Raw genomic sequence first — 14,658 nt, 5'->3', positions numbered from 1 at the left:
TGCTGACACAAGAGAATATAAAGAAGAGGAAGTTCCAACTATGCTCAAGATGCTATTTGTGTGAGGAACAGGAAGAGACAGTCAACCATCTCTTTTTGCATTGCAAATGGACAGATCAATTATGGAGAATATTCAGCAGCCTTAGAAAGATCACTTGGGTGAAACCAAGAAACATAGCACAACTCCTAAATTGTTGGATCAATATTGGCAATACTACAATTAAGGAGGAGAGATGGAGGATTGTCCCAACTTGTATATGGTGGACAGTGTGGAAAGAAAGGAATCAAAGATGTTTTGAGGGCAAGAAGAACAATGTGCAGAATTTCAAGATGAATAGTATAGCTCTTTATTATTTTTGGTGTAAACAGAAAGCCTTAGTACAGGCAGTTAGACTAAACAATATTCTGTGCACCATCCCATTAGGTGAAGAAAATGTCTCTCAAGTGCATGGAGGAAGCCAAGCATTAAAAATTGAATGCCAAATGAGACAACAACAACAACATACCCAGTATGCCAAATGAGACAACTATCGAGTATAATTGTGCAATCTCTAAATAGAAGGTGCTTCACAAAATAGAATGCAAACTAGAAATGATAACAATATCTTTATAAAAAGTACACTGAAATTAGCAATACTACTATTTCTCATTCTTGGACTCAATTTATATCGAGAGTAGACAGAAATCTTTTCTTGTCACATTAAAGGGATCAAAGCTACTGTGCAAGGTGTTGGTTGATAGGGTATGGTGCATAAAAAATTAGTCTTACTTGCTGATTGTCCGATGGATTTTCCAATCATGAGCATTGGCCTAATGTATGATTAATTGAGTGTGGCTCAGCCTCCCAACTAACGAACTTCTGAACTCAGCTGCCCTTTGGTTGGCGAGTCTATCTGTTTTGTGTCAACAGGCTCCTCATAAGGAACCAATTTTTGATCAGGAACCTCAACTACAACTTTTGTAGATTGTTGCCGACAGCCATATCCAGAATGACTAATCTTGTGAGATCCAACAACATGACTGCTCTGCCCAGTCTTCAGCCTGTTAAATGTTGGGCTTGCTGTCCATTTTTGCACATCATCCCATTTGGAAGGGGCAGGTTTTGAGAAATGAGCTAGGGGCACTATCTGTGCAGCATGCTCAGCGTTTTGAAATTCAAAGAGAGGAGATACAGTACCAAGACTATTGATTCCACCATCACAGTCCAAACTACTGTCATCTTGAGACCTATTTCTGGTACTAACCAAAGATTGATTTTTGATCTCATGTCATTAATCATCTCCAAGGACATTGACGAATCAACTACTACAGAAGTCGAACTCTCAGGAACAACAATAACAACATTTATATCTATGCAATTCTCCAACTTACAACCTGGCAAGCAAAAAACAAGTACTTGCATTCAAACTAACATAATGTGTAAACAAGGTAAGCATTAAAGAAAGAAATAAAGGTACCCCCTAAGTACAAATCTCATTGCGTAACATACAAAACATCAATGCATTACTATACCGGAGTCATGGATCTCAGGCAAATGGGATCTCAAGGACACAGTAGCAGATTCAAGCTCTTGATCTTCTACTATACCATCCGTTCCTTCTTGTTTCCTCTCTTTCCTGCTCCCAGTAGCATAGACCTCCGCTTTCTAGGAGATAGCTATAACAAAACAAACAAAAAGGAAGGGAAAAAAAAAGCTTAATTTCCTAAAATGAGAAATGGGGTTTACATATAAAGTGATAGCTCTGTATAACTATGTGCAGATTCAATGGATCAAAAGTTGATCTCTTTTTCAAACAAAAGGAGAATAATGCAAGAAGTAGAAAAAAAAAACAAAACCAACAATAACTAAAGTAGGAAAAGCGCAATTGTGATGAAAACGATATAGCAATGCGTCATTCTCTCTACCTTTTTTTTCCTTGAAAATCAAAACACACATTTGGGAAAGAGAAAAAGTGAAAAAAAGTGCTTTCAACCCAGATCACAAAGCGAAAAAAGAACCAAATTAACAACTAGACAGTACATTTGTACCCTACCATTATCACTGAATCTGTAAGATTCTCAAGCTCACAATGACAATATTGCCTTGAAAATTAAAACACCTATTGGGGAAAGAAAGACAGCGAAAAAATTTCCTTTCAACCCAGATCACAAAGCATTAAGGAACTAAATTAACAACTAAGCAGTACATCAGTATCAGTGTTTGTACCCTACTCCATTGTCACTCATAATGTCAATATTGCCTAAAAAAATAAAACTCACATTGGGAGAGAAAAAAAAAAAAGACGAAACTTTTGCTCGGATGATAAGCACCTTCCACCTCCAACTCAAAGAATGAGGGTTTGAGTCATCAAGTAGCAAAAAAGGTGCAACCTCTTAGGAAGGGGTAAAAAAAAACCCAGATCACAAAACCAGTAAAGAACCAAATAAACAATTAAACAGTACAAAGCGCATCCGGATTTGTGCCCTTTACTCCATTTGTCCCTCACAATGTCAACGTATCACTAGCATCATTTCTTGATTTTTCCACCAAGACATGCAGCATTTGAAAGTGGCCTTGAAAAACCATTTTGACCAAAGATGAAGGGTTCGTGTTAAGTACTGGCGGCATCATGTAGATGGGGATGGCACCCACAACCAATTCGTCCACTGGTATCAAAGGAATTGGTGGTAAAGTTTGGATTCATGGTTGATTGAGTGGGTAGAGAAGAGGTTGTTTGCTTTTGTCAAAGATGAGATCGTATGGGTCTTCTGATCATTGATATTTAAAAAAAGTAAATCTATTGTGATAGAAATAGTATTTAATATTCCTGGAATGTTGGAACTATAAGTAGAAGGATTAACGGCCTGAACTAGTAGTATTTATTGTAGTTTTCATGTTCTGACATATTGAAAGAATAAAAGAGAGAAACGACTATCATGAATAAGGTCGTGTAATAGATCTGCCCACTTCTTTGTTTTGAGCAAATGTAGAAGTGTGTCCATAGGACGACACTATGGAGCTGACTTATTTTGTTCATTTCTTTCCTTCCCATGTTCTACATTTATTTGTCATTCTTAAATAGAGATTTCACCTTTTAATTTTTGAGTTCTGGCAGTTAATCGTTCTACTCGTAGTTCCAACATCCTAGGAATATTAAGAGCTACAAGAAATACTATTTCTATTCCCATAAATTCAATCACAATAGATTTGCCTCCTTTAAATGTCAATGACCAGAAGATCCATACGATCTCATTTTTGACAAAAGCGAAAAACCTCCTCTCTATCACTCAGTCAATCATGGATCCAAGCCATACAAACTTTACCACCAACTCCCATAATACCAGAGGACGGATTGGTTGTGGGTGCAACCCCCATCTACATGACATCGCCAATACCCAAAACAAACCCATCATATTGGGTCTCCAAGGCCACTCTCTCAAAGTGCATGTCTTAATAGAAAATCAAGAAATATGCTAGGGATACAAATTCTTCCTTCCTAGCTCAAATTGTTTCGAAAGGGATGAGTAGAGCCATGGAGACTTACAACAGTCATAAATGGATGTCGACAACCCTTTAGCCACCAATGAATTACCAACTCCCGAGTTACTGTTCTTTAACATTCCATCAAGGGAGACCATTGTACACTCTCATGCACTAAACTCATCCAATAGCAGTGACAACTCCCCTACCAGGCAACCTGAACATCCACGACATAGACCCTTATACCATTACTGGCAAATACAGGTACTAGAGCAGGGAGCTGGGTTTTTTCCCAACTACGGTTCCCTGCGCTAGTCCGTGCATTTGCTAGTAATGGTGCAAAGGTTCTATGTCTTGGATGTTCAGGTAGCCTGGTAGAGGGGTTGTCACTGCAATTAGATAGGTATGGTGCATGGGAGTGCACAGTGGTGTCTCCCTTGTTGGAATGTTAAAGAACAATAACCCCGAGAGCTGGAAGTTTATTGGTGGTTGAAGGGTTGTCGANTTCCATCAAGGGAGACCATTGTACACTCTCATGCACTAAACTCATCCAATAGCAGTGACAACTCCCCTACCAGGCAACCTGAACATCCACGACATAGACCCTTATACCATTACTGGCAAATACAGGTACTAGAGCAGGGAGCTGGGTTTTTCCCCAACTACGGTTCCCTGCGCTAGTCCATGCATTTGCTAGTAATGGCGCAAAGGTTCTATGTCTTGGATGTTCAGGTAGCCTGGTAGAGGGGTTGTCACTGCAATTAGATAGGTATGGTGCATGGGAGTGCACAGTGGTGTCTCCCTTGTTGGAATGTTAAAGAACAATAACCCCGAGAGCTGGAAGTTTATTGGTGGTTGAAGGGTTGTCGACATCCATAGATGACTGATGTAACTCTCTGCAGCTCTCCTCATCCCTTCTGAAATAATCTAAGCTAGAAAGGAAAGATTTTGAATCACTAGCATTATTTCTTGATTCTCCATCAAGACATGCAGTGTTAGAGAGTGTCCTTGGAGACCCATTTTGACCCAAGATGATGGGTTTGTGTTAGGTATTGGCGGTGTCATGCAAATGGGGGTTGCACCTGCAACCAATCCGTTCATTGATATTAAGGGAATTGTGGTAAAATTTGTTTGGTTTGAATTCATGGTTGATTGAGTGGGTAGAGAAGAAGTTGTTTGCTTTTGTCGGAGATAAGATTGTATGAGTGTTCTTTTTATTGATATTTAAAGGACGCAAATCTATTATGATAGAATTTATGGTAATAAAAGTAGTATTAATTGTAGTTTTTAATATTCCTAGAATGTTTGAACTAGGAGTAAAAGGATTAACCTAAAAGTGCTTATTGTAGTTTGATGTTTTGACATAATGAAAGAATAAACGAGAGAAAGGAAGGACCAACTATCAGATAGAAGAACATCACCATCCATATAGTGACTACATCTTGTATATAACTACGATAGCAGCCTCAATTTTTGTTTAAAAATATCATGAAAAAGATAACAACATTTTTGTCATATTGTATTCATGGAGTGCAACAAGTATATCAAGTTGTAGAACTTAGGGGTCGTTTGGTAGTTGACTAGAGTTATACATGTATTAGTAACGAAAAAGGGTCATATTTTCCCTCGTACTCTCACAAATAAGTCAAATTTTTGCTTCGTTACTTTTTCAACAAATTTGTCCTTTTCATCCAACTTTAGAGTCACATTTCCCCCTGTATTCTCAAAAAGGGTCATATTTACCCCTACGACGTTAAATCTTCATGTACTCAATATATTTGCCCTGTTCTTCCAACTTTAGGACCATATTTGCCCTTAAACTATAAAAAAGGTCATATTTGTCATTCTTAAATAGAGATTTCACCTTTTAATTTTTGAGTTATGGCAATTAATTCTTCTACTCCTAGTTCCAACATCCTAGTAATATTAAGAGTTACAAGAAATACTATTTCTATTCCCATAAATTCAATCACAATAGATTTGCCTCCTTTAAATATCAATAATCAGAAGATCCATTCAATCACATTTTTGACAAAAGCAAAAAACCTCATCTCTATCACTCAGTCAATCATGGATCCAAGCCATACAAACTTTACCACCAACTCCCATAATAACAGTGCACAGATTTGTTGTTGCCCCATCTTCATGACGCCGCCAATACACAAAACAAACCCATCATCTTTGGTCGAAATGGGTCTCCAAGGCCACTCTCTCATAGTGCATGTCTTAATAGAAAATCAAGAAATATGCTAGTGATACAAAGTCTTCCTTCATAGCTTAGATTGTTTCGAAAGTGATGAGTAGTGCCATGGAGACTTACAACAGTCATCTATGGATGTCGACAACCCTTTAGCCACCAACGAATTACAAACTCCCGGGTTACTGTTCTTTAACATTCCATCAAGGGAGACCATTGTACATTCTCATGCACTAAACTCATCCAATAGTAGTGCCAACTCCCCTACCAAGCTACCTAAACATCCAAGACATAGACCCTTATACCATTACTGGCAAATACAGGGACTAGCGTAGGGAGCTGGGTTTTTTCCCAACTACGGCTCCCTGCGCTAGTCCGTGCATTTGCTAGTAATGGTGCAAAAGGGTCTATGTCTTGGATGTTCAGGTAGCCTGGTAGAGGGACTGTCACTGCAATTGGATGGGTTTGGTGCACGAGAGTGCACAGTGGTGTCTCCCTTGTTGGAATGTTAAAGAACAATAACCCTGGGAGCTGGTAGTTTATTGGTGGCTGAAGGGTTGTCGACATCCATAGATGGTTGTTGTAAGTCTCCATGGCTCTCCTCATCCCTACCGAAATAATCTGATCTAGAAAGGAAAGCTTTTGTATAACTGGCATTATTTCTTGATTCTCCATCAAGACATGCAGTGTTAGAGAGTGTCCTTGGAGACCCATTTTGACCAAAGATGATGGGGTTTTTGTTAGGTATTGGAAGCGTCATGTAGATGGGGTTGCACCTGCAACCAATCCATCCATTTGTATTAAAGGAATTGTGGTAAAATTTGTTTGGTTTGAATTCATGGTTGATTGAGAGGGTAGAGAAGAAGTTGTTCGCTTTTGTCGGAGATAAGATTGTATGAGTGCTCTTTTTATTGATATTTAAAGAACGCAAATCTATTATGATACAATTTATGGGAATAAAAGTAGTATTAATTGTAGTTTTTAATATTCCTAGAATGTTCGAACTAGGAGTAGAAAGATTAACCTAGTAGTGTTTATTGTAGTTTTGACATAATGAAAGAATAAGAGAGAGAAAGGAAGGACCAACAATCAGATAGAAGAACATCACCATCCATGTAATGACTACATTTTGTATATAACTACGATAGCAGCCTCAGTTTTTTATTAAAAAAATCATGAAAAAGATAACATTTTTGTCATATTGTATTCATAGAGTGCAACAAGTATATCAAGTTGTAGAACTTAGGGGTCGTTTGGTAGTTGACTAGAGTTATACATGTATTAGTAACGAAGAAGGGTCATATTTTCCCTTGTACTCTCATAAATAAGTCAAATTTTCCCTTCGTTACTTTTTCAACAAATTTGTCCTTTTCATCCAACTTTAGGGTCATATTTGCCCTTGTATTTTCGAAAAGGGTCATATTTACCCATACGACGTTAAATATTCATGTAAATATATTTGCCCTTTTCTTCCAACTTTAGGACCATATTTGCCCTTATACTATAAAAAATGTCATTCTTAAATAGAGATTTCACCTTTTAATTTTTGAGTTTTGGCAGTTAATCCTTTTACTCCTAGTTCCAACATCCTAGGAATATTAAGAGTTACAAGAAATACTATTTCTATTCCCATAAATTCAATCACAATAGATTTATCTCCTTTAAATATCAATGACCAGAAAATCCATACAATCTCATTTTTGACAAAAGCGAAAAACCTCCTCTCTATCACTCAGTCAATCATGGATCCAAGCCATACAAACCTTACCACCAACTCCCATAATACCAGTGGACGGATTGGTTGTGGGCGCAAACCCCATCTACGTGACGTCGCTAATACCCAAAACAAACCCAGGGTCGAAATGGGTCTCCAAGGCCACTCTCTCAAAGTGCATGTCTTAATTGAGAATCAAGAAATGATGCTAGTGATACAAATTCTTCCTTCCTAGCTCAGATTGTTTCGAAAGGGATGAGTAGAGCCATGGAGACTTACAACAGTCATCTATGGATGTCGACAACCCTTTAGCCACCAATGAATTGCCAACTCCCGAGTTACTGTTCTTTAACATTCCATCAAGGGAGACCATTGTACACTCTCATGCACTAAACTCATCCAATAGAAGTGACAACTCCCCTACCAGGCTACCTGAACATCCAAGACATAGACCCTTATACCATTACTGGCAAATACAGGTACTAGAGCAGGGAGCTGGGTTTTTTCCCAACTATGGTTCCCTGCGCTAGTCCGTGCATTTGCTAGTATTGGTGCAAACGGTCTATGTCTTGGATGTTCACGTAGCCTGATAGAGGGATTGTCNGCCACTCTCTCACAGTGCATGTCTTAATAGAAAATCAAGAAATATGCTAGTGATACAAATTCTTCCTTCATAGCTTAGATTGTTTCGAAAGTGATGAGTAGTGCCATGGAGACTTATAGCAGTCATCTATGGATGTCGACAACCCTTTAGCCACCAACGAATTACAAACTCCCGGGTTACTGTTCTTTAACATTCCATCAAGGGAGACCATTGTACATTCTCATGCACTAAACTTATCCAATAGTAGTGCCAACTCCCCTACCAAGCTACCTGAACATCCAAGACATAGACCCTTATACCATTACTAGCAACTACAGGTACTAGAGCAGGGAGCTGGGTTTTTTCCCAACTATGGTTCCCTGCGCTAGTCCGTGCATTTGCTAGTAATGGTGCAAACGGTCTATGTCTTGGATGTTCACGTAGCCTGATAGAGGGGTTGTCACTACAATTGGATGGGTTTGGTACATGAGAGTGAACAGTGGTGTCTCCCTTGTTGGAATGTTAAAGAACAATAAGTCCCCGGGAGCTGGTAGTTTATTGGTGGCTGAAGGATTGCGACATCCATAGATGGTTGTTGTAAGTCTCCATGGCTCTCCTCATCCCTTCCGAAAAAATTTGAGCTAGAAAGGAAAGATTTTGTATCACTAGCATTATTTCTTGATTCTCCATCAAGACATGCAGTGTTAGAGAGTGTCCGTGGAGACCCATTTTGACCCAAGATGATGGGTTTGTGTTAGGTATTGGCGGCGTCATGCAAATGGGGGTTGCAACCAATCCGTCCATTGGTATTAAGGGAATTGTGGTAAAATTTGTTTGGTTTGAATTCATGGTTGATTGAGTGGGTAGAGAAGAAGTTGTTCGCTTTTGTCGGAGATAAGATTGTATGACTGTTCTTTTTATTGATAGTGAAAGGACGCAAATCTATTATGATAGAATTTATGGTAATAAAGTAGTATTAATTGTAGTTTTTAATATTCCTAGAATGTTTGGACTAGGAGTAGAAAGATTAACCTAGTAGTGTTTATTGTAGTTTTGATGTTTTGACATAATGAAAGAATAAAAGAGAGAAAGGAAGGACTACCTATGAGATAGAAGAACATCACCATCCATGTAGTGACTACATCTTGTATATAACTACGATAGCAACCTCAATTTTTTATTCAAGAAATCATGAAAAAGATAACATTTTTGTCATATTGTACTCATAGAGTGCAATAAGTATATCAAGTTGTAGAACTTAGGGGTCATTTTGTAGTTGACTAGAGTTATACAGTAACGAAAAAGAGTCATATTTTCCCTTGTACTCTCACAAATAAATCAAATTTTCCCTTCGTTACTTTTTCAACAAATTGTCCTTCTCATCCAACTTTAGGGTCATATTTGCCCTTGTATTCTCAAAAAGGGTCATATTTACCCATACGACGTTAAATCTTCATGTACTCAATATATTTGCCCTTTTCTTCCAACTTTAAGACCATATTTTCCTCTCATTTTTTTTAAGAAAAAAAAAGGCAAATATGGTCCTAAAGTTTGAAGAAAAGAGAAAATATATTTGCCCTTATACTATAAAAAAGGTCATATTTACCCCTATTGCATTAAATCCTCATAACCCACCTTAATTTTTTAATGTAATTTTTGTGTCAACCTAATGTGAAGACTATACTAATAAAAAGCACAACTATGCAGCTATAAGGAAGTGTACTAGCACTTCTAGAAATATTCAGCCGTGAGACCAGCTAAATCTTCTGTGTACCACCTTGTTGTCAACCATTGAATGTAGAATCTAAATCATAGGCTTTTACATTTTCAATAAGATTTTAGCTATTCTAGAACATTAATGCTTGAAGTAATAATACTCTTTTTATGAATACTTCAAGTATCTATATTTGTTTTGATAAATAACAAAATATCTAGTGTAACCCCAAAAGTGGGGCCTGGGGAGGGTAGGATGTAACCAGACCCTACCCCTACCTTTATGGGAGAGGTTGTTACCAATAGACCCTCGGCTAAAAAGGAATATTGTTGAAGCAAATTTGCTTTGAACAATATTATGTGAACCATCCCGTTAAGTGAACACAAATGTCTCTTGAGAGCATGGAGGAAGCCAAGCAATAAAAATTGAATGCCAAATGAGACAACAACAACATACCCAGTATCCCACATGAGACGACTATTGAATATAATTGTGCAACCTCTAAATAGAACGTGCTTCACACATTAGAATGCAAACTAGAAATGATGACAATATCTTTATAGAAAGTACACTGAAATTAACAATACTACTATTTCTCATTCTTGCACTCAATTTATATCATGAATAGACAGAAATATTTTCCAGTCACATGTAAAGGGATTAAAGCTACAGTGCAAGGTGTAAGATGATAGGGTATGGCGCATAAAAATTAGTCTTACTTGCTGATTGTCCGATGGATTTTTAATCATGAGCATTGGCTTAACAAATGATTCAGCAATTGGGTGTGGCTCAGCCTCCCAACTCACAAACTTCTGAACTCCGCTGTCCTTTGGTTGGTCTGAGTCTATCTGTTTTGTGTCAACAGGCACCTCATAAGCAACCAATTTTTGATCAGGAACCTCAACTACAACTTTTGTAGATTGTTGCCGATAACCATATCCAGAATGACTAGTCTTGCGAGATGCAACAACTTCACTGCACTGCCCAGTCATCGGCCTGTTAGATGTTGGGCTTGCTATCCATTTTTGCGCATCATCCCATTTGGGAAAGGGTAGGTTTTGAGAAATGAGCTAGGGACACCCTTTGTGCTGACCGCTCAGCCTATTGAAATTCAAAGAGAGGAGATACAGTACCAAGACTATCGATTCCGCCATCACAGTCCAAGCTACTGTCATCTTGAGACCTAATTGTTTTACTAACCAAAGATTGATCTTTGATTCTGATGTCATTAATCATCTCAATACATCGACAAATCAACTGCTAAGGAAGTCGAATTNCGCTCAGCCTTTTGAAATTCAAAGAGAGGAGATGCAGTACCAAGACTATCGATTTCGCCATCACAGTCCAAGCTACTGTCATCTTGAGACCTAATTGTTTTACTAACCAAAGATTGATCTTTGATTCTGATGTCATTAATCATCTCAATACATTGACAAATCAACTGCTAAGGAAGTCGAATTCTCAGGACCAACACTTATTTACATCTTTGCAATTCTCTAAATTACAACCTAGCAAGCAAAACACAAGTACTTGCATTCAAACTAACATAGTGTGTAAGCAAGGTAAGCATTTAATGAAGGTACCCCCCAAGTACAAAATCTCATTGCGTAATACATAAAACGTCAATGCAATACTATACCAGAGTCATGGATCTCACACAAATGGGATCTCAAGGACACAGTGGCAGATTGAAGCTCTTGATCTTCTACTACATCATCCCTTCCTTCTTGTTTCCTCTTCTTTTCTGCTCCCAGTACCATAGACCTCCGCTTTCTGGGGGACAGCTAAACAAAACAAGCAAAACGGAAGGAAAAAAAAGGCTTAATTTCCTAAAATGAAAAATGGGGTTTACATGGAAAGTGATAGCTCCGTATAACGATGTGCAGATTCAATGGATCAAAAGTTGATTTCTTTTTCAAACAAAAGGAGGATAATGCAAGTAGAAAAAAACAAACAAAACTAACAATAACTAAAGTAGGAAAAGCCTAATTGTGATGAAAACGATATATCAATGTACCATTCTCTCTACCTTTTTTTGCCTTGAAAATCAAAACACACATTTGGGAAAGAGAAAAAGTGAAAAAAATTGCTTTCAACCTAGATCACAAAGCGAATAAAGAACCAAATTAACAACTAAACAGTACATTTGTAACCTACTCCATTATCACCAACTCCGTAAGATTCTCAAGCTCACAATGACAATTTTTCCTTGAAAACTAAAACCCCTCTTGGGGAAAGAAAGACAGCAAAAAAATTTGCTTTCAACCCAGATCACAAAGCATTAAGGAAGTAAATTAACAACTACGAATTACATAAGCATCAGTGTTTGTACCCTACTCCATTGTCACTCACTCTTCAAGATTAACAAGCTCATAATGTCAATTTTGACTTAAAAAAGGAATAAAACTCACATTGGGAAAGAAAAGAAAAAAAAAGACGATCACAAAACCAGTAAAGAACCAAATTAACAATTAAGCAGTACATAACGCAATAGGGTTTGTACTCTTTACTTCATTGTCACTCACAATGTCAATTTTGCCTTGAAAATTCAAACTCACATAAGGGAAAAGGAAAAAGAAAAACTTTTTGCTTTCAACCCAGATCACAAAACGGGTTTGATCAGATGCTAACCACCCTCCGCTTCCAACCCTAAGATTGTTGGTTCGGAACTTCGAATCACCAAGAGAGCAAAAAGGATGAAGCAAAAAAAAATCCCAGATCACAAAGCAAGTAAAGAATCAAGAATTAACAACTAATCTGAACACACGTTGAGGAAAGAGAAAAAGTGAAATTTTTTGCTTTCAACCCAGATCACAAAGCGGATAAAGAACCAAATTAACAACTAAACAGTAAGTTTGTGCCCTACTCCATTATCACTGAATCAGTAAGATTCTCAAGCTCATAATGACATGTTTGCCTTGAAAACTAAAACCCCTATTGGGGAAAGAAAGACAGCGAAAAAAGTTGCTTTCAAGGTTCAACCCAGATCACAAAGCATTAAGGAACTAAATTAATAACTAAGCAGTACCTAAGCATCAGTGTTTGTACCCTACTCCATTGTCACTCACTCTTCAAGATTATCAAGCTCATAATGTCAATTTTGACTTGAAAAAAGAATAAAACTCACATTGGGAAAGAAAAGAAAAAAAAAAGACGAAACTTTTACTCGGATGATAAGCACCCTCCACCTCTAACTAAGAGACTATGGGTTTGAGTCATCAAGTAGCAAAAAAGGTGCAAGCCCTTAGGGAAGGGTTGAAAAAAAAGCCCAGATCACAAAACCAGTAAAGAACCAAATTAACAATTAAGCAGTACATAACACATCAAGGTTTGTACCCTTTACTCCATTGTCACTCACAATTTCAATTTTGCCTTGAAAATTCAAACTCACATTGGGGAAAAAAAAAAATTTTAAAAAAAAAAAAAACTTTTTGCTTTCAATCCAGATCACAAAAGGGGTTAGTCGGATGTAACACCCTCCACTTCCAACCCTAAGATTGTTGGTCCGAAACTTTGAATCACCAAGAGAGCAAAAAGGATGGAGCTAAAAAAAAAAAATCCCAGATCACAAAGCGAGTAAAGAATCAAGATTAACAACTAATCCGTACATAGCGCATCAAGGTTTATACTCTTACCCCATTGTTACTGATCCTACAAAATTAACAAGCTGACACAGTCAATTTTACCTGTAGATTTCTCTTGTCGATTCTTTCACACTCCAATTAAAGGGTCCTACTCCTTCTTCCCTTAACATGTGATTTTAGGCCTGTGGGTATGACAGTTTCTCTGAAAAAAGACTGAAATTGTAGTGAAGAGAGTGTTCGCTGATCAATTTTGCAAATGAAAACCCCACATACGAAAAGAAAAAAAAAACTTTTTGCTTTCAACCCAGATCACAAAAGGGGTTGGTCGGATGTAACACCCTCCACTTCCAACCCTAAGATTGTCAGTTCGAAATTTTGAATCACCAAGAGAGCAAAAAGGATGGAGCTAAAAAAAAAATCCCAGATCACAAAGCGAGTAAAGAATCAAGATTAACAACTAATCCGTACATAGCGCATCAAGGTTTATACTCTTACCCCATTGTTACTGATCCTACAAAATTAACAAGCTGACACAGTCAATTTTACCTGTAGATTTCTCTTGTCGATTCTTTCACACTCCAATTAAAGGGTCCTACTCCTTCTTCCCTTAACATGTGATTTTAGGCCTGTGGGTATGACAGTTTCTCTGAAAAAAGACTGAAATTGTATTGAAGAGAGTGTTCGCTGATCAATTTTGCCTTAAAAATGAAAACCCCACATACGAAAAGAAAAAAAAACTTTTTGCTTTCAACCCAGATCACAAAAGGGGTTGGTCGGATGATAAACACCCTCCACCTCCCACCCTGAATTCGTGTGTTCGAGTCACCAAAAGCAAAAAGGTCGGAGCTTGTATAAAGAGATGAAAAAAGAAAAAGAACCCAGATCACAAAACAGATTAAAGAAGCATAATTAACAACTAATCAGTGTTTATACTCAAATCCTACTCCATTGTCACTGACTCTGCAAGATTCTCAACCTCAAAAAGTGAAATTTTACCTGTAAATTTCTCTTGTCGATTCTTTCATACTCCATAAAGAGTGATTTCAGGCTTGTGGGTGTGTCAGTTTCTGTGAGAAAAGAGTGAAATTGTAGTGATGAGAGTGTTGGCTGATGAATCTTGTCGATATCTAAAATGGACAAAAAGAGAAAAGAAGACTCTGTAGTCCCTACACTCTCTACTTTAATTTTTTTGACTCAAAATTAAAAAAGGAAAAGTTTCAAAGATACTATTTTTTACTTAGTTCAAGTGCAATTATTATCAAATAGCATATACATTTTTTGTCTTGTGTTAATTAAATAATCTTTGACCAATAATGAAAAATAGGGTGTTCCAATTAATATAATGAAAAATTACGCGGTCAAGTAAACTTATGCTACTTAATTACTTATCATAGTTATAGTTTGTTA

The 14,658-nt window shown here is 37.4% G+C and overlaps 1 protein-coding gene and 1 pseudogene across 2 annotated transcripts in view; both read right to left on the bottom strand.

Annotated features, from left to right (window-relative positions):
* LOC125842344 (uncharacterized) overlaps positions 1-7,994 on the bottom strand; it is an 18,330-nt pseudogene extending 10,336 nt beyond the window's left edge.
* Positions 1-14,365, bottom strand: part of LOC125867518 (uncharacterized) — a 45,451-nt gene extending 31,086 nt beyond the window's left edge. Inside the window, exons 1-2 of one of the 2 annotated variants that reach the window (XM_049548077.1) lie at positions 10,387-10,827; positions 1,512-1,655 (exon numbers count right to left, since the gene is read on the bottom strand). Coding sequence is in view for 1 of the 2 variants with exons in the window: in XM_049548061.1 (XP_049404018.1) it covers positions 14,248-14,283 (36 nt within the window). In the remaining variant the exon portion in view is untranslated. Of the gene's footprint in view, positions 1-1,511; positions 1,656-10,386; positions 10,828-14,247 lie in introns of those variants that run through there. The other variant, XM_049548061.1, reaches the window with a different exon arrangement.
* Positions 14,366-14,658: the final 293 nt, after the last annotated feature.

The sequence above is a fragment of the Solanum stenotomum genome, chromosome 1, assembly GCF_019186545.1.
Source record: "Solanum stenotomum isolate F172 chromosome 1, ASM1918654v1, whole genome shotgun sequence".
In the NCBI taxonomy this organism is placed as follows: Eukaryota; Viridiplantae; Streptophyta; class Magnoliopsida; order Solanales; family Solanaceae; genus Solanum; species Solanum stenotomum.
The sequence above is the reverse complement of the archived record's forward strand: the minus strand, read 5'-3'. Positions and strand labels throughout refer to the sequence as shown.